The sequence below is a fragment of the Hyla sarda genome, chromosome 7 (assembly GCF_029499605.1).
Source record: "Hyla sarda isolate aHylSar1 chromosome 7, aHylSar1.hap1, whole genome shotgun sequence".
Taxonomy (NCBI): Eukaryota; Metazoa; Chordata; class Amphibia; order Anura; family Hylidae; genus Hyla; species Hyla sarda.
This window is the reverse complement of record NC_079195.1, coordinates 112,585,117-112,605,043: the sequence shown is the minus strand read 5'-3', so window position 1 is coordinate 112,605,043 and position 19,927 is coordinate 112,585,117. Positions and strand designations below refer to the sequence as shown.

General features: G+C 41.8%; 1 protein-coding gene across 6 annotated transcripts in view; it reads right to left on the bottom strand.

The window, feature by feature from the left end:
• ASCC1 (activating signal cointegrator 1 complex subunit 1) overlaps positions 1-19,927 on the bottom strand; it is a 329,262-nt gene that overhangs the window by 213,615 nt on the left and 95,720 nt on the right. For all 6 annotated transcript variants that reach the window (XM_056530463.1, XM_056530468.1, XM_056530467.1 and 3 more), the window contains exons 6-7: positions 12,641-12,777; positions 11,562-11,681 (exon numbers count right to left, since the gene is read on the bottom strand). In XM_056530463.1, the coding sequence (XP_056386438.1) occupies positions 11,562-11,681; positions 12,641-12,777 (257 nt within the window). The remainder of the gene's footprint in view (positions 1-11,561; positions 11,682-12,640; positions 12,778-19,927) is intronic.

Sequence of the window (19,927 nt, the reverse complement as noted above, 5' to 3'; positions counted from 1 at the left end):
GTGACAAGTGACTGTGCACAAGTTCTCAGGTTCGGTTCTTGATGAAAAGTCATCTGTGGTCTACCTCCTAATGCCATCTGGAGATCTGGGTCTCTAGACAAAATATGCCAATAGCGACGTAAAATTCTCATAACTTCGTTTGTGTATCCATTGTATGTTCCGATACACCTTATTGTTTTTTGCTGTTGAGGCCTCTTATCTCCCGATGAAAGGAGTTGTCCTCTTTTACTCGATGGAAAGCCCTTTTTAAGTGTTTAGTAGGGTATCCTCTTTGCTTCAATTGACTGAATAGTTCTCCACTTTCTTGTAGGAAGGATTCATTTTCAGAGCAGTTATGTCTCGCTCTGAAATACTGACCTACCGGGATGCTCTTCTTCAGTGATCCCGTGGGCCAGCTATTCCAGTGTAATATTGAGTTTGCTGAAGTTGGTTTCCTGAAGACCCTAGATTGTAACTGTCTCTCCTGATCAATGTATATTTGGAGGTCCAAAAAGTAAAGGAAAGGCCACCTATTTCGTATGTGAACACCATCCCTATTTTATTTTGATTAAGAGCTGCAACAAAATCAATAAACACTGACCCATCACCATGCCACAAAATAAGGACGTCATCTATGTTACGTCCCCAAAATAAAATGTGCTCAGTGAAAAAACTAAAAGTGTCCCCAAAAACAATCGTGTCTTCCTACCACCCAAAAAAGGCACATTGTTTTTCTGAGCCCCAAATACCAACACTGTGGTGATTAACCTTCCCAGTAAGGTGAAAGGTAACCTCATCACTGAACACCAGCCTGACAGTGAATTTGTCTTCTTCCAATCAGTCATGCAAAACAATGCAAAAGGCACAGCATTTTTGTCTCCAGCCCCGAAGAAGATGTAATCTGTATGGCTTACAATTGAGAAGTTTCATAAGACACACAAAATGGTGGTCTGTGGCCCCTACAGTTTCATACTATTCAGCCTGATTGACTTTCTAGGACTACGCTATTAACACCTCACAGATGCAGGGCGTACATGTACAAGTGCGATATATATATAGTGAAATGGTCCTGGCTGCTATCAGCAGCTGGGACCCATGACTAATGCTGGACATCTACGATCAGGGTGATGTCCGGCATTTATTCTTTAGAAAGCGTCTAAAATGCAAAAAAAATCGAATCCCGTCAGCTCAGCAGAGATGACCGGGACACCCACGAGGAAACCTCAGGGTCCCGATCCGCTGAAAAGACGGGTGGAGGATCCCTAATGGCCTCCGTCCTGTCTAATTGGTAGTCCAGTCTTGCAAGCAGCCTAAGCAGCCTGTAGCAATAGAGCGCTCAAAACACTATGGTACAGTATTGTTCACTGTATGCAATCAAAAGAGTGCATGTAATAGTTCTTAATAAGGGACCCCTTTTCCCATAAAAAAAAAAATAATGTAAACAAAAATAAACAAAGATATGTGGTATTGCCGCATACCACTATGGAAGCACAATTCAAATATCACTCTTGAAAATAAAAGCTGTGCTATGATTGGTTGTTATGGGCAACTAAGCCAGTTTTACTTTGATTTTCAGTCACTCGCCATTTACCACATTACTTTAAAGGGGTATTCCAGCCAAATATATCTTATCCGTCATGCCCCCTCCCAAAGACATGAATGGAGGGGCGTGGCATGTCGTAATGAGGGGGCGTGGCGTGACATCACGCCTCCTGTCCCGGAAAAAAAGAGATTTCCAAGACTGGAGACTCAGCCCCGCATAGAATGCAGGTGCTGCATGGAGATCGTAGGGGGTCCCAGAGGTGGCCCCCTGCGATCAGACATCTTATCCCCTATCCTTTGGATAGGGGATAACATGTATTTGGCCGGAATACCCCTTTTAAAGAGATTCTGTCATCCGTACTTACCAGCTGTTACACGCTGATTGGTCAGCCATTATCATCCTCATTTGGGAGGCAGGCTTGGTGCACGGGAGGCACTCCAGGTGCACACTGACATCACTACCTCGCTTTGCCTGCCTACAAAGAAGCCTGTCAGCATGCTCCTGGAGTTCGCCCATACACCAATCCTGCTACCCAAACAAGTAAGATAATGGGCGAATGAAGCAACGGATCGATGATAGGTAAATATCATTATCATCAGTGTCACCCACATTACGAGCCTGTGCCAACAGGTTAGTGAGGTTGACACTGATGACAGATTCAATTTAAAGGGGTGTTTCGGTGAAGTTTTCTTCATATTAACTGGCTTCCGAAAGTTAAACAGATTTGTAAATTACTTCTATTAAAAAAATCTTAATCCTTCCAGTAGTTATCAGCTCCTGTATACTGCAGAGGAAGTTGAGTTGTTCTTTTCTGTCTGACCACAGTGTTCTCTGCTGACAACTCTGTCCGTGTCAGGAACTGTCCAGTTTATGACATGGACAGAGGAGTCAGCAGACAGCACTGTGGTAAGACTGAAAATGACTACTTAACTTCCTCTGGAGCATACAGCAGTCGATAAGTATACCAGAAGGGTCAAATTTTCCACTTGAGTACCCCTTTAACTACAGGCCTTTACTTTTGCACAATTTCACCACATTGTACTTTTATTATTGAATTTGAATATTTCATATACTTTTGAGAATGCTCACGTCCTGAAAGAACCTCAACAATGTAGTAAGCTTCACCACAAGCTCACTTTCACCACCTACTGTTTCTCTTGGGAAGTCAGAGAGTGAAGGGATCTTGCAATATAACAATGTTGCCCGTTGGAAGGGTATAAAAAGCTGTACCAATAAGGTAGGAAATATCCATGGCAGTAAGTCAAGTCAAATGCTGTTAAATGTGTTGTTGTATTACAATAAACATCCTCACCCTTGATAAAGGCATTGTATGCTGAAATGTCCCAATGTTTACTGCATGGTGCAATAAAATGTCATCCCTGATTTGAAATATTGGATCCCTGAAGTTGTGTTGTGATTTAGCTTGTTGGATATATGTTGTATTGCAATAACTACGGTACTTTTAATCCGTTTTTTTTTTTTTTTTTTTTTACACCAAATAGAGAGAAAACCCTGAAAACATTATCACACAGTATGTTCCCTGTGTTATAACTTTTTTTTGTGCATGGGATATGTAACTGGCTGGTATTACATTATTATTTTGGTGTATTCTTTCTGTAGTGTGGTCCAATCTGATCCCAACTAACTTTTTACTCGACTTGTTACTACATTTTGGACTAAGTTACAGTGTGATTTTCAAATTACCGACCACCCATTTACAGTCTCTGTTTTTTAGGGCATAGAGATGCGCACATGTTTAATACTTACCCCTCAATATCTCTGCAGTTCCTGCTTTTCTGTGTGGATGTTAAAGTTTGTAACGTGTGTAATATATTCTAGATAATGACATTACATTTTTTTTCTTGTAAATTGTGGTTCATGATTGTGTTTTGTAGGTTATTATATCTAGCAAGTGGTTAACAAAAAAAAATAATATTTCAGACCTTAAAGGTGTATTCCAGGAAAAACCTTTTTTTTTAGATCAACTGGCTCCAGAAAGTTAAACAGATTTGCAAATTACTTCTATTAAAAGATCTTAATCCTTCCATTAATTATCAGCTACTGAAGTTGAGTTATTCTTATCTGTCTGGAAACTCAGACTGCTCTCTGCTGACATGTCTGCTTGTCTCAGAAACTGCACAGAACAGAATAGGTTTGCTATGGGAATTTGCTTCTACTCTGGACAGCTCCCGAGACACGTGTAATCAGAGAGCAATTAGACAGAAAAGAACAACTCAACTTCAGCAGCTCATAAGTACGGAAAAGATTAAGATTTTTTAAATAGAAGTAATTTACAAATCTGGAGCCAGATGATATATAAAACATTTTTTTTTTTTCCTGGATAACCCCTTTAAACTCAATGGATGTTTTAGTCCCCCTGGATCTTGGTTAGCCATTTAGCAAGACCAGTTTTAGGAAGTAGAGATAAGTGTGAACATAGTGTTTCAGGGATGTGGAATTCCTATCACCCGATGCCCGGGACAAGCAGTTTTGGGCGCCGGGCAAGTGAATTTGTCCGGCCCTTAGCCCGGCTTCAGGCAAGCAGGGCCGGACCTGACAAGTCGCCCGGACCTCTGCAGTCTGTATGGAGCGGGCTCTCGACTCCTGCCCGCTCCATACTCTGCAGCCCCCATCTGTAAAAACCTGTGTCCTCCGAAGCAGAGCAGGGGAGATGAGAAGCTGTGTATTTGTCTTCTCTCCCCTGCTCTGCAGACGTGTGGGGGGAGATGAGGGGGCGTGGCTTCTTGCTCCCCGTGCAGACCTGCGTCCTCTGCCTTCACTCCCCCCAGCTGTAGCTTCGGAGAGCTGAGGGGAGGAGGCACGTCTGCACGGGGAGATGCATGATGCATGCAGCGCTCACAGGGGAGTATGGAGCAGGCTCCGGACTCGTGCCCGCTCCATACTCTGCAGCCCCCGGCTGTTCTCAGTAGCCGGGGGCACCGCTAATAGCCAGCATGCGCCGATCACCGCAGCTGGCTATTAACCCTTTAGATCGCCGCTGTCAAAGCTGACAGCGGCGTCTAAAGGGACATGTGAATGCTCCCTGGTGGGCTAGTGGGGTGGATCCCCCCCCCTCGCAGCGCGATCGCGGGGGGAGATCCACTATAGAGGTAGCCGGAGGGCTTACCTCTGCTTCCTCCTGTCCCGGCTCTGTCATTGATAGATCCTGGCTGGACTAGGCTCTATCAATGGATCACAGAGCACACAGATTAATATAGTTCAATAGAACTCTATTCATCTGTCTGAGGAATCTAATGATTTCTCATATAAGTGTAATAAAGTGTTAAAAAAAAAAAATTTTTACTAATAAAAGTTTGAAAGACACACATTAACCCAGTGGTCTTCAAACTGTGGCCCTCCAGATGTTACAAAACTACAATTCCCAGCATGCCAGGACAGCTGTTGGCTGTCCGGGCATGCTGGGAGTTGTAGTTTTGCAACATCTGGAGGGCCACAGTTTGAAGACCGCTGCATTAACCCCTTCCATGTTAAAAGTTCAAATCACCCCCTTTTCCTATATAAAAACATGTAAACATAATAAAAATAAACATATTTGATATCGCTTTGTGCGTAATTGTACAACCTATTAAAATATAACATTATTATGTATCCCGTACGGTAAATGTAAAAAAAAAAAAAAAAAAAAAAAAAAAAAAAAAACAGATTTGCAATTTTTATAATATCCCAGAAAAAAAAAGTTAAAAGCGAATAAAAAGTCAGATATATATATATATATATATATATATATATTATTTTTTTTTTGGGTTCGGAGAATGTTATTGAAAAATTAAAAGGTGTCATTATAGTAGGTAGTTATGGCTATTATAGGGCGAGGAGGAAAAAATCAGAGCGTAAAAGCGAAAATTGGCCCGGACAAGTGGATCGTCATGAGGGACAAGTAGATTTTGCTCCATTTTAGTTCCGTGGACAAGTAGTTTTTTTATAAAATTTCCACACCTCTGCGTTTGTCAGAAAAGTAGCAGTGGAGGATCAGGAAGGTGAGGAATATTTTTTTCTGCACCTTTTAAAAATGAAATAATCCCAAAAAACAACCCCTTTAAATAATACAGTGTTCTGTAAAATCTTCAGTCCCTTGTAAATCCCCACAAAATCAGAGTAAAATTCTTTTAAGGGTGCGTTCCCACAGGGCGTATACGCAGCGTATTTGACGCTGCGCAAAATTTATGGCAGCAGCGGGAAATACGCTGCGTATCCCTTGCTCACTATACACACAGGGCTTTCCGGCGGCAGCCCTATGTGTGTAGTGAGTTTTGGAGGCGGAGCCATATGCCGGCGTGTCTGTGACGCGCGGCTCCGCCTCCAAAACTCACTACACACATAGGGCTGCCGCCGGAAAGCCCTGTGTGTATAGTGAGCAAGGGATACGCAGCGTATTTCCCGCTGCTGCCATAAATTTTGCGCAGCGTCAAATATGCTGCGTATACGCCCTGTGGGAACGCACCCTAACTCTGTTAATTTTGTTTACCCGCAGCCAACACAAGGTTCAAACTAGAAACTATATGGAAACAAAAAAAAAGTATCAAATAGGATCCAGGTAGAGAATATTTACTAATAAATAAAACTTTAACACATGTTATTTGCTACACTGGTCATTTTCTTTCGCATCTTACATTTACTGTCAAGAAACAGCAATTTTCCCAACATTCTATAATTAGGAACAGAAGACGGTACCTATCAGTCTATGCTAGGTGCACAATGACAAGTTGACAATGATTTAGAATCACGTGTAAGTTACTATAAGACTAACATCTCTGAGACAAAAGGCTGTGCAGCCAAGCAGCAAATTGTAGAATTAAATTATTGAATGTAACTAGTAAAGACTAGTCAATACTGTAGATGCCAAATGAGAATTGTTAAGGAACAAATCCTATAGAACTCCAAGAAATCGTGCTCAGCCGAAGTGTTAGTTGTCAAGTCATGGCACCCTTGCAAGAATAGAAGTTTCCTGCAATTGTCACAAAAAACTGTCGAAACTGTACATAATTAAAACACATCTGACCATCAACTGCTGGTCCCTCATGTTTAAAGGGGCAATGCACTGTTAGCAATATACTGCCTTTAAATGACATCTGCAGCAAAATACAACTTATCCCTTATCCAGAGGATAAGAGATAAGTGTCTGATCTCTATGTGAGCGGCTAAAAGGTGTAGCGTCGACCTCTCTAGGGTAGACGGTACACCCCTCCCCATACAGTTCTATGGGAGAGGCGGGGAGGCACTAACGCTGCCTCCCCGCCTCTCCCATATAGATACATGGAGGAGGCGTGTTGACAGCAATGTCACGCTGTGGCCGGCACGCCTCCTGCATGGGAGAGCCCGGCCCCTTGCAGAAGATCGCGGGAGGCCCCAGCAGTCAGACCCCCGCGATCAGACACTTATCCCCTATCCTGTGGATAGGGGATAAGTTGTCTTTTACTGCAGATGTCCTTTAAATTGGAGTTTTTCATTCAAACAATTTTTAAATTAACATTTGTTCTGAAAAAAATTTGAAATCTTTGTATAAAATTAACAAGCTGCCTGTGGAATGCATGGAGTTAAACAGAAAGAAGTGTTGGTTTAGTTTTTTCCCCATTCCTTGAATAGCATTACAATATTTAGCATAAGTTGTCATAGCTTATAAAACAGCTACAATAGAAACACAGAAAGCGCTCTGTGGTGTATTATCCTTAGATAACTGCTAAATGCTAAGTGCAATGTGCGCTTACTGGGTAATGTTGTACAACCCAAGTACAACTTTGGATAGAGCATAGACAAGCGAAGATCCCTGCAGCCAGGGTCACGGGGGTCTTAACGTCAAGGCCACGCCCCTCGGGACGTCACGCCATGCCACCTCAATGCCAGCCGCCACGCCTCCTCCCATAGACTTGTATTGAGGGGGCATGGCGTGACATCACGACCCCGCAGCCAACGTTCGGAACAAAATGTTGAGAACGCTGGGGCAGTGGAGTACCCTTATAGTATACCGATATCTAACATTTTTGCCAGTACTCTCTCTCAGTGGCTATTCAATATTGTTACTAGAAGTTTTGGGTCCAATGTTTAACTTCAACCAAAAACAACTTCTGATGCAGTTTATTTTATGTTCTTCCTGCATCAGCACAGGGTTCATCTGAGGACTGCAATTTGCCCCCACTCACCAAAGTTCCTATGAGAGATAGAGGCTGATATAAAAAATACAAATCTCTGTACTGTGGAATCTATTGGCACTCTATAAGAATCACTGGGTATCAATTTTTAGATATTCAGTTAGGCACTACAACCGTTCCTCTGCTCCAAACTGAGGGTGTCTTAAATTAAATAATCTGATGTTCAGTGAATAAATAAATATTTAATTGTTACAAGCTGTACTTAAAAATTGTGTTGTTTCAGAAAGTCTGAAAGCTAGGATAACTTTAATTGAATCAAAAATGAAAATCGGTAAGTAAACTGGACCACATGTTGTGCTAGACTGTGCATATTATGGAAAAGCCATAATGTGGCTCAGGTCTCCATTCTTGAGATCGTGGTGGGCCCCAGTGGTCTGACCCCCGGCAATCAGATAGTTCTCCCCTATCCTGTGGATAACATTACAAGAGGGCAAAACCAATTTAAAGGGAAAATCTGTAATCAGATTTATGTTGCCACCAGCATAAACCTGGTAACAGAGGTGTGCCAAAAAGTTGTACATTACTTCTGTTTAAAAATGTTAATCATTCCAATACTTAAAGGAAAACTCTGATGCAGCCTCCCCCAAAAAAAATTAATGCCATAATGTAGCCCATTAAAATACCTTTTGATGGAGCCCTCAATCATGTAGAAGGGCCCAGCCATTTTCGCATTATGTGCCCGGCCCGCGCTGTAAAAACTACATCTCCCAGCATGCCCACTCGTCACATCCGGCCTGTATCTCCCCTGCTCGGCCCCCTCCAGAAATTATAATAAATCACGCCCCCTCCGCGTTTGCTGAGCTGAGCCTATGGCAGCTCAGCTCAGCGCATATATGAATATATTAGTGAGGGGGGAGTAGCCGACTCCGGGCTGGGAGGCCGGCAGAGCCCACAATGACTCATGGGAGGTATAAGTCACCGGGCTAAGTTGCCGATGAAGCGCTCGGAATAAGCGGTCGAGCGTCATCAAATGCAGGTAAAGGACCCAGCTTCCGGGCAGCGGAAAAATGCATTAGAAGACCGGGAAAGGGGCCATATGGAAAGCACAGGTATATTAGAATGTTATATAACTTTGCTTGATACTTCTTTTGCCCCAGAAAAGATTTGCATCGGAGTACTCCTTTAACAGCTGCTGCATACTTCAGAGGAAATTCTTTTTTTTTAGAACTTTTAATAGAAGTAATTTACAGATCAGTTTAAAGGGATATTTCAGAATTTTTTTTTTATTTGTCTCTGCTACAGGGGCTGTAAAGTTAGTGTAGTTCATAATATAGTGTCTCTACCTGTGTGTGATGGTTTTCTCACAATTCTTCTGTGATTATCGACCAATATTTATTTTTAACAGCATACAAAATTACTCAGGTCTCGAGATTTCCCAGGTTGCAGTGCTTGGAGACGTGACATCACTAGTCAGGTGATCAGAGGAAGTCTGTACTGCTTTAATGGGTGGAGCGAGCGCTGGATGGGAGAGAGATTATTTTGCAACAGCTGGAGGCCCCCTGGAGGAATGTGCATTGGCAGCGAAACCGATGTCTCCGGAGCAATTGCGTTGGTGTTCACATGGTGAACAGCTATAGAAACCGGGTCACCTGACCTATCTATCTATAAATTCAAGTTAGTGCAGGTGACTCTACTGAAAGATTGCCTTTAATAGTAGGTAGTATTTGCAGACAGACAACAGGACCCCCCTTGTAGCCAACAGGACGCCCACCTGTAGACAGCAGCCCCCCTTTGTAGCCAGCAGGACCCCCCCCTGTAGACAGCAGGGCCCCCCCCTGTAGACAGCAGGGCCCCCTTTGTAGACAGCAGTGCCCCCTTTGTAGACAGCAGTGCCCCCTTTGTAGACAGCAGTGCCCCCTTTGTAGACAGCAGTGCCCCCTTTGTAGACAGCAGTGTCCCCCTTTGTAGACAGCAGCGTCCCCCTTTGTAGACAGCAGTGTCCCCCTTTGTAGACAGCAGTGTCCCCCTTTGTAGACAGCAGTGCCCCCCTTTGTAGACAGCAGTGCCCCCTTTGTAGACAGCAGTGCCCCCTTTGTAGACAGCAGTGTCCCCCTTTGTAGACAGCAGTGCCCCCTTTGTAGACAGCAGTGCCCCCTTTGTAGACAGCAGTGCCCCTCTTTGTAGACAGCAGTGTCCCCCTTTGTAGACAGCAGTGCCCCACTTGTAGACAGCAGTGCCCCCCTTTGTAGCCAGAAGGACCCCCCTGTAGACACTCACTGTCCAGTGTCGCCGCTCCGCAGCCCCGTTCTCATCACTGCCGCTGCCCCCCTCTGTCATCCGCATAATGGCGTTTTATGGAGGAGCATGTGACATACACGTCACTCTGCTTCCCCCATAGCATTACGCTGAGCGCAGTGGAGTGACGTGTATGTCATATGCTCCTCCATAAGATGCCATAATGCGGATGGCAGAAAGGGGGCAGCGGTCATGATGCGAACCGGAGAACGGGGCAGCGGAGCGAAGCACTCCAAGAGGTATGGGATTTGGTATCGGGGACATTAGACGAGTCCCCGATACCATGCAGATACCTGGTATCAGCACCGATACTAGTATCGGTATCGGGACATCCCTAAACACAACCCATTTTTCTCAGATGTCCGTCATTACCGGCTAATGTCAGTTGCTGATAGCAGTGGGCACCTGCCCGTTGTGACGCGGACCTGCGCCATATTCCCCTCACCCAACCCATAGGAGGATAGAGCAGTGAACTAAGGAGATAATATGTAATTTGTAACAAATATTACAGAGAACTCTAGGTTGTTGCATTTTTACCCATATCATGCACACTCATCATCCCTAGTCATACAGCATTATTTATTTTAGTCTAATACAGCTGCATCTTTATGTTTCATTATTTTAACTTGGTCATGCGATCACCAGTCAGACTAAAAAAAGTTACTGTGCTTAATGTAAGTCACATGATGTCAGTCCTGGGTCAGCTGACTTCCTGATCCCAGCTTCTGATAGCTCCCAGATCCCTCCCCACCCATCCAAGCTCAATCTGCTATTTCTGTGTGATCAAGATGTATAGTAGTTATACAGCTCTCCTGAGGGAGTGCTAAACACATTGCATTTCCCACTGCAGTTTGTCTGTTTTTGCTGTAAATTTCCCAACATTGTGGCAAAATAGTAATATTGTATGAGGATTGTGCAAACCACAGTAAAAACTTGTTATTTATATCACAAATTTGAAAAATCGCAGTAAAAATAGTGAATTGACCCAAACCCACGAATGAGTCTAATGAGATCAACTGGGTAACCTCCAGCACTAGAAGCTGAATTAGATGACCAGCTTGAGTGGTCAAACACCTGACCCTCGGCAAGAAGACTCATGGAAAATGTAGGCTGCATTGCAGATTCACCTCGTTGTAGATTTACTAACCAAAACAATGCCTATCTTATGTATGCCAAGTCAGCAAAAATTGGTAATTACATGGCATACACAAGAACCTCTACATTATTCTATAAGAATAGCCTTTACAGCACTATATAAAGCTAAAAACAAAACAAAAAAATTATCCCAGTATGCTTTTTAAAAGACAAGAGGGATTTCCTTATATTGACAATAATATATGGTGAAAGACTAGGCAAAATTATTTCACTCAAAAATATACACGTTTTAACCAATGTAAAGTACAATTATACATATACTGTTATGGTTTATGCTATATAAAAAGTTTTTCCACGTGACAGCACCCATTTAAGTTTTACAGCAAAAACATGAACTATTCCAAGAGATAGATAGATATCCTTGGAACAAACTCTGCTAAGTGGAATTAACGTAATGAGTAACTCTTTCTTTACATTGCATAGATAATAGTGTGAGGGTTGAGTAAACTAAAATGTGCACAAATAGCTACAGCACAACTAACCTTTCTGATCCATCCTTCATCTGGACTTTGGCATACAGGACATCTACCATTGCAGGATCATCATTCATATATTCTATTCCGGATACTTCCACTTTCATGGGTTTCGCAGCAGCAATTTTGCTTAAAAGTAAAGAATAAAAGCAGAAAATATCAGTTATTGTTTAGTGAAAAGATTTTTTTACACTTTAAAAAAAAATTGCTACAATTCAGCCCCATTCACAATACTGAATTCAATGGGAGGCTGCCGCACTGTTCATGCTGCAGAATTTCCACAGTGGAAACATGATAATCTTTCGTCAGAATTCGTATACAAAAGCCCATTAATCAATAGGACTTTGATTTCCAATTCTTATTTCCATTGAAAAATTCTGTGTGAAATAAGGGCTATGAACAGTGCCTTACAGCGAAAACCTTAATGTAACTTAACGAACAAAAATCGGAAACAAAAATGAAATTTAGCTTTACTCCTCTTCTTGATGTAAACATGGTCTAAACATGTTATAAGCCTAGACTAATATGTTCCTTAAGTCATGGGGACATGGGCAGTTTTAGTCATGGGGGTTAGACATGGGGATTAGAAGGTGGAATGCATGAGGTTGGCTGCATTGTGGGATAAGGCTTCCCAGTGAGTAATTTTTTCCCATTTTTATTAAAACAGCAGATACGCCACAACAAAACTAGTGTTACATAACAAAAGCAGACATGGTGTAAGCAATGAATTACTGCTGCTGCAGATGATGATGACAAGCTACACAAGTGACAGCTGCCAAGAACTTTATGGGTGGTCAGAGATAAAAGGGAAGCCTTAATTTTTCCTTTTAAGCAAACTTCATCAGCTTGAGTTCACCCAGTCCAAGGCTCTTTCCTGCACCACCCTCATTTGCTGTATTCTTGATTTCTCTGTTGCTAAAGGGACAGCATTTTGCAGGGACACCAATAATTTGGGGCTTTTTCTAGGATAAGGAGTCGACTTTAGTAAATAAAGGTATATAAAAATAGGTCACAGATCACACAGGCTTATTGAATGGAGGGAAGTTGTTTGATACAACAGTGAGCATTTATATAATGTTTTTACATACTCCAGAAAGTCCTCTTTGCAGCTGTGCAGAAGTTGAGAAGCCTGTGTCACTTCAGTCTCATTAAGCAAAACCAAGGTCCCAATCGTCAGATGAAGCTTTGCGGGATTTTGGAAAATGGAGCTGTCTATTCCATGATCCTACAGAAAAGAAGAAAAAAGAACCTTAAAAGGAGATGATCTTTGATAGAAAGTGTGATTATATTTACTCTAAATGCCATTCCTTTCAACAAGCCTTCATTGTGCTTCATGCACAATCACCTATCAGTATAATATTTGTATTACAGTGCAGCATATTTGTGTTTTTTCATCACATTAAATGGTATTCCTGACAATGTCACTTTACTTGCAAATGGACAGAGAGTGACAGGTACTTAGAACATTACGTGTGATCTGCATATGTTGCTGAAGAAGAATCTATTTTTTAGATATAAACTTCCATTTGTCTTAAATATTTCCGAATCAAAGATATTTCTACTGTATACGCAACAACTAGATTCGGATCACTAACACAAACATTGAAATTCAGATTATTTAACTACAGTCCAAGGCTTCACATGGGACCTTTATCGCCATCCAATAACATGAAATGCCATTTCTCGGCTCTACTTGTTTACCTTCTTTAATTATGAGAAAGACAAACAGAATCTCATCATCTATACGGACTAAGCATGAGCTCTACAGCTGGGCAGCCTGGCATGTATGATAATCCCTCTTCAAGTCATTGATGGGAATGTAATAAAGGATGACCTTCATGGTGTTTGTACATGGACAAATGGTAAGAGCGTCACAATGTTACAAGTGACATAAATACAATATTCCATAAGCAGACACTAAACTCTAAGACACCCTCTATAAACTTTGACATCTTTACAGCCTCTACTTATTGAGATCAATTTGCAAGGACAAGAGAAAGTCTAATATAGTATTCCTAAAGATGCTCTAGATCCTAAATGTACAACCTGTGATGCTGCCTATACTGCTTTTGTGTGAAACTATTGACAGCAAGGTTGGTCAATATGGACAGTGCATACCCCACCCACTGCCGGAAAATCAGATTGTTGCATATTCACAGAGATTTTCAAACATGAATTCTCCAGGAAATGGGCAAGAACCAGCAGAAATGCAGAGAAAGGGATTTGACAAGACAGTAACAGTTGCATTAATGGTTTGGCTATGTGGTGACACCTGCAATGTTTGCACTTGTCCATATGAACACCATAGGGCATATGGACTTTATTGAGTGGAGTCCTATGGTGGGTGGACTGCCCTCTAACGGCTAGAATTGAAAGCTGCGGTCTATGGGTATATTTACACATGCTTAATCCACTGCGGATCTAATGCTGCAGATTTCAGCTATTTATAATGTTTGCATCCACAGCATAAAATCCAAAATGTGAAATTCACAATATAAAATCTGCAGTAGATTAAGTATGTGTGAACATACCCTAACAGTGGTTCCTACTCTGGCAGATCTTTAAGCCAGCTTCTAGTAAAAGGGGAATGGCAGTTAAAAAAAAAAAAAAAAAAACATAGTGCTAGGGCAGAGGAAAATATATATATATATATATATATATATATATATATATATATATATATATATATATAAAAATGCATATAGTTACCTAGTTCCTATTGACCTCAGTTTGATCCCCCATCCAGGATTTGTGGGCACTACAGCATCAAATATAGGTACTCAGATCAAGATCTATAAAAGATCTGGAAATTTATTAGTCTTATCAGACACATTTCAAGACAAATATCTCTGAATAGTTTGGTCACTATTCATTGAAAAAGACGCATCTAATAAGGCTAATACATTTCCAGATCTTTTATATATCTTGATCGGAGTACCTGTATTTAATGCAGTAGGGCTGACAGAACCCAGATTTTTTTTCTTGTATGTCCTAGGACTATCACAGACCGACCTAGAGAGATACCAGCCCGGTGACTGGGATCTGCACCGCAACATCATGCTGTTACAGTTGTTGAGTCTGACACACAACAACTTAAGGTAAGCACAAGCTGACCTATACCTATATATTGTGTTGTAAGCTTTCCGAAAGCAAACCTTCTGTCGTTTTTTCCTTCTAGACACCAATCTACTTTCAGGAAGGGTGCTCAGTGCAGGACCTGCCAGCGTGTCTCGGAAGCAGAGGCCCGGACAGAGGGGAACAGAAACTGTGAGGGACCAGTGAGGTTAAGTTGGCATTTTTTCTATTATTCCCCATTCAAAGCAGCATATTTTTAAACACTAGAATACCCCTTTAAAAAGTGTGTCCTTAATAGATAACCACTTAAAAAAAATTTATAGTATGTTAAGTAAAGAGGGAAAATAAACCTATATAAGAAAACTATTGCACAGTCATGACTTGAATCAACTAGGCTATAGCTGGATATTGTAGCTGTCTTTTATAGCAACATCCTATTACATTATATAATCATGAAAGAAGGGACAGATGTATCATTTACAAAAGAAGCTTGATTGATGGTAAGGACTTAACATTCAGCTATGTGGTATAAGTGGCAAACATAAAAGTCTAAAAGCGTATTTATTAATGCACAGCCTACAATAAATCTATACAAAGGAATGACTGTTACAGCTCCTGATGGCTCTGCTGCGGAGAAAGGCTGGCTTACCTAATGCTGGGTATATAACCTTCAGCTTCCAAATGTTCTCTTAAACACGAGAGTGGTACATAATGAAGGCGCAAGTAATAGCTAAACAAAAGCGTAGCAAAGAGTAGAACCCACAAGGTAATTTTCACTTATACAGAAGAACAATGGAAAGCTGCTATAGAACAAGGTCAAAATTGTGTTTCTGACAAACACAAAAAACATATGCTGCATTGCTACAATCCATATGACCACTTTATCTGAATGTAAAATTGTTAAACCTTTTATAACTACCAATTCAGTTGTGTAAAAGGTGACTTATTTCCACCTTGTTTAAATTGCTTTGGTAATAAGTGCGATTCATAGAAATCATAATTAATCTATAGCTATCATATATATATAAGACTATGAGAAGAAGTACATCCAACAATATGGGTATATGCAATGTGCTGTAATAGCGGGTGCTCAGCTCCTGTGCTGGTGTCATATGTACATAACAGCTGACATTTTGCTGCAATTGCTAGGATTAAGGGTAATACTGAGCCCAGCCATTTAACCCCTTTAGAGGCCTTGTCACTAATGAAATTGAAAAAAAAATCACTTCATCATTAAAGGGGTTATCCAGCAGCTGTGGGGGGTTTTCAAAAATATGCCTGTTCTGTTCACTCACCTTCTGCTCTCCCATGATGCCTCCGATGTTGTGCTCCAGGCCCTGCAGTGATAGTTTTCTTGAGCAGTAGCCTGTAGAGTCAGGCCCAGGAAGCAACTTGGCCCAGTGTGAGACACCGACGCTCAGCAAATCGCTGGCCACAGCAATGTCCTGACTTGGCCAGCTATTTGCTGAGCGGCTGTGTAATACATTGGACCCAGGAGCTTACTGCGCTCAACAGCTATGCTGCAGCTCAGAAAGAGGATTGCTGTAGGGGACCAAAGCAGGACACTGGAGGACATCGCTGGAGTGCAGGAGAGTAAAGCTTTGTTTACTTACATAATAAAGAATGGAAATACTTTTGGAAAAAAAGAAAAAGACTCTGGGTAACCTCTTTATGCCCATTATAAAGAAGCTAAAGGGGTTCTCCAGGATATGTTTATTCCCCAAATTGCCAGCATTAAAAAAACAAACTGGACTTCCCTCCTGCTGCTCCCCTTATGCCTCTGCTACCCCATTCTCGGCCTCAGCAACAATCTTCTCTCTGTTTCTTGTGGTCAACTCGTCACATTGCAGCTTAGTTAATTTCCATCCACAGCTAATTTCCGTCTCACCTTGGCACTGTACCGTATTGAGGCTAGGCCCCGCTATTCTTCCTGGTGCCAGGACTCAATATGTCACATTACCGCTCAGCCTATTACCGGCTGAGGTGGGACATTGCAGAGGCCAGCGATTAGCTGATCACAATAAACAGTAAGAAGATTGCAGCAGAGGCTAGAGGAAGGATACCGGAGTGAATTGAGGAGGGGCGAGTTGAACAAGAAAGTTGTATCCTGGAGTACCCCTTTAGGAAGGTATCCCTATCTGGTGAAGTTGCTATATTTTTTTAGATTCTCACTGTAACAAAAAAAAATGGTGCAAAAAGAACTAAAACAAAAAAGAAAACTACCACTGGGACCCACTAACACCATGAGGAGGTGGTGCAAATTGGCAAAAGAGTCACAACAAGCGGTCTCTAAACACACACCACTTCTGACTTGAGTGCCCTGGCATATGTGCAGCCTGAGCTAGTATATACTAAAGCTGTAGAAACCAGAGCTTAAGTCTCACCTCACCTAAAATGACTGATGGCAGTGAATAGCAGCCTGCATAAAACTACACTGTAAATGGTAATGAGATTATATGTTTAGTGTCATCTTTACAGGATGATATCCTTTAAAAGCTATTTGTAAATGTATGTAACAAGCATTTCAAGCAAGGCATTTCGAACCCCGCATATATTTTCAGATTTATGTTACTTGTGTTATTTTCTCTAAAGGAACTCCACAGAATCAATGGACTCTACGAAACCTTGCTTTGCAAAAACTGTGGAAATCCAGGCTTATACATCTATATAGACCTATAGAGATTGCAACCTATATGACAGAATAAAATAGAACATTTGGGCTTATTTAACAAACAAAATGGAAACAATAAAATGCATTTTCCAACTAAATAAAATTCTACAAAATTTGATCTAAAGCCTTCCATGTCAAATGAGAGGAAAAAAAAAAAAAGGATGACAGCAACATAATGCCTTGTGCTTGTCTCCAAGACAGATATGAGTAGTTTAATAATATTAGCTGATTTATTTATTTTTCATATCACATTACATATGGCAACATGTGGAAATTGAGAATGCAGAACGATCTACAAGACAGACTTAATGTTTGAAATGTGGTGGCATGAAACGCATCATCTAACATAAGGCATATATCATTCGTATTCTTGTTTACTATTTAGGGGAATTTTACAAACATATCAATATAATCAAAAGGGAATAATCCCAGTGTAAACACCATGCAAGTATCATTAATAATGCTGTCTAAGGCATTGGAGCAGCGGTGTTCTGCAGTGTTTTCCAAAGAGTCTCTGATGCGTGACCTCAATTACAATAGATGCTGTATTTCTGAAGCAGACACTGCATTTCAAGACACTATTTGGAGGAAATCGGTCTTCAAAGTATATTAGATCATTTACTCTTATACTGTACAGCAGCCTTCTGTCTTTCTTTTTTGTTTCCACTTTGATTGGCTTTCCCATCAACAATATTCAAAGCAGATGAAAGCTGTGCTGTGGTCTGGGATATCTTTTATCTTCTATTAATATGGAAATTGAAGAAGTCTACCGATTCCATAACAATAAATGACAGTGAAATGAGTTTCCAAAAAGAAGCAAACAGAAGCACAAGCTTTGCAAGAGAAAGTGACTGCCTGTTGATTTCCTGTGCATATCTAATCTGGAACAGATATTGAAGTCAATTTAGAAGAAAAACAATGCAGATATGCATTTGACTATTGTATTTTTCGCCGCACTGCTTGATGATAATGTTCTTTTCCATCTGTATCCTCTCCTATGATTACTATCAGAAGCAACAAGTGCAATTAATTCATTCTAATCCTTGTAGAAAACTGTACCTATTCTTTACAGCTATTTTTTAAAGTGCTATATCACTTTTCGTATATACATACATTAGGGATCTATGGCAGGAATACGTCTAGTAGTCTTCACTGAGTTTATGCAACTGTTGCATATAAACTTGGCATTAATTTAATTTAAAAAAAAGTGGTACACAATCACGAACGAGCAAAATCAATGCCAAAAACACATTTGACACATATATCTCATCCCCCCCTTCACATTCCCCACATTCTCCCCCCATATCACATTCCCCCCTCCCTAGCCACACTCTCCCCCTCCCCCGTCACATTCCCCCATCACATTCTCTCCCCCTGTGGTGACTCGCTCTTGCAAATAGGTGCGGTTGCAGTATAAGGACACAGCATTTTGCAAATCAAAGTTCGGTGTTTTATTCACACACGGAAAACAGTCTTTAAACTTTTAACAAAGGAAAACGTAACAAAAGTCCACCTGTAATCCTTAGGTGTTCATGCCATGCGGTGTCAAGCAAGTCTTTTCCAGGCCTCCAGCTAGGCTGTCCAGCAGCTTCCACTCTTGGAGCAACCACAGGGAAGAACTGCACACACAGCTTTCTCTGACACTGTGTGCTGCAACTAGCAAATCACCCTCAGCTGGTGAGGCAGCCTATCTTTAAGGCCAACAAATGCCGGCCTGGATTATGGGGAATGATCCCCACCCTACACTTGGTCATTCCCAGTAAGAGCTGTCTTGGGTTGGCCTTCCAGCCATACTACGGCCTCAGTATAAGTCTGCACCGCAGCACAGACACTGGAAAATTAACGGCTCTTACCTCACCAAGGCCAGGATCCTTGGTGACACATAACGCCCATCAACCACCCTAACTTTCACCTTATTACATACCCCCCCCCCCCCTTTGTTCAAGCTCAAGGGGGTGAACACTTGTGCAACAGTGGACTTGTGACAGGGCATCGGCATTGCCTAGCCACCGACCAGCCCTGTATTCAACCGTGAACAGGAAATTCTGAAGCGACAGGAACCGCCTGGAACCGACGGAGCAGCAGCATGAGGTGAGTTACAGCCTCCTGCTGTTGCTTAGCAACAGCTCCCAGCATGCAAAAAGGGCATGCTGGGAGCTGTAGTTATGCAACAGCAGGAGGCAGACCACCACAACTCCCAGCATTCCCTTATGGGCATGCTGGGACTTATGGTTTTGCAACAGCTGGAGGCACATTTTTTCTATGGAAAAGTGTACCTTCAGCTGTTGTATAACTACAACTCCCAGCTTGCACAAACAGCTAAAGTGCATGCTGGGAGTTGTAGTGGTGCATCTGCTGGTTGCATAACTACAACTCCCAGCATGCCCATTTGCTGTCGGTGACTGCTGAGAGTTGTAGTTTTGCAACAGCTGAAGGCACACTGGTTGTGAAACTCAGTTTTTTTTTTTTACCTAACTCAGTGTTTCACGACCGGTGTGCCTCCAGCTGTTGCAAACTACAACTCCCAGCAGTCACCTTACACCATGCACCGTACATGCTGGGAGTTGTAGTTTTGCAACAGCTGGAGGCACACTGGTTTTGAAACACTGAGTAAGGTCAAAAACTCAGT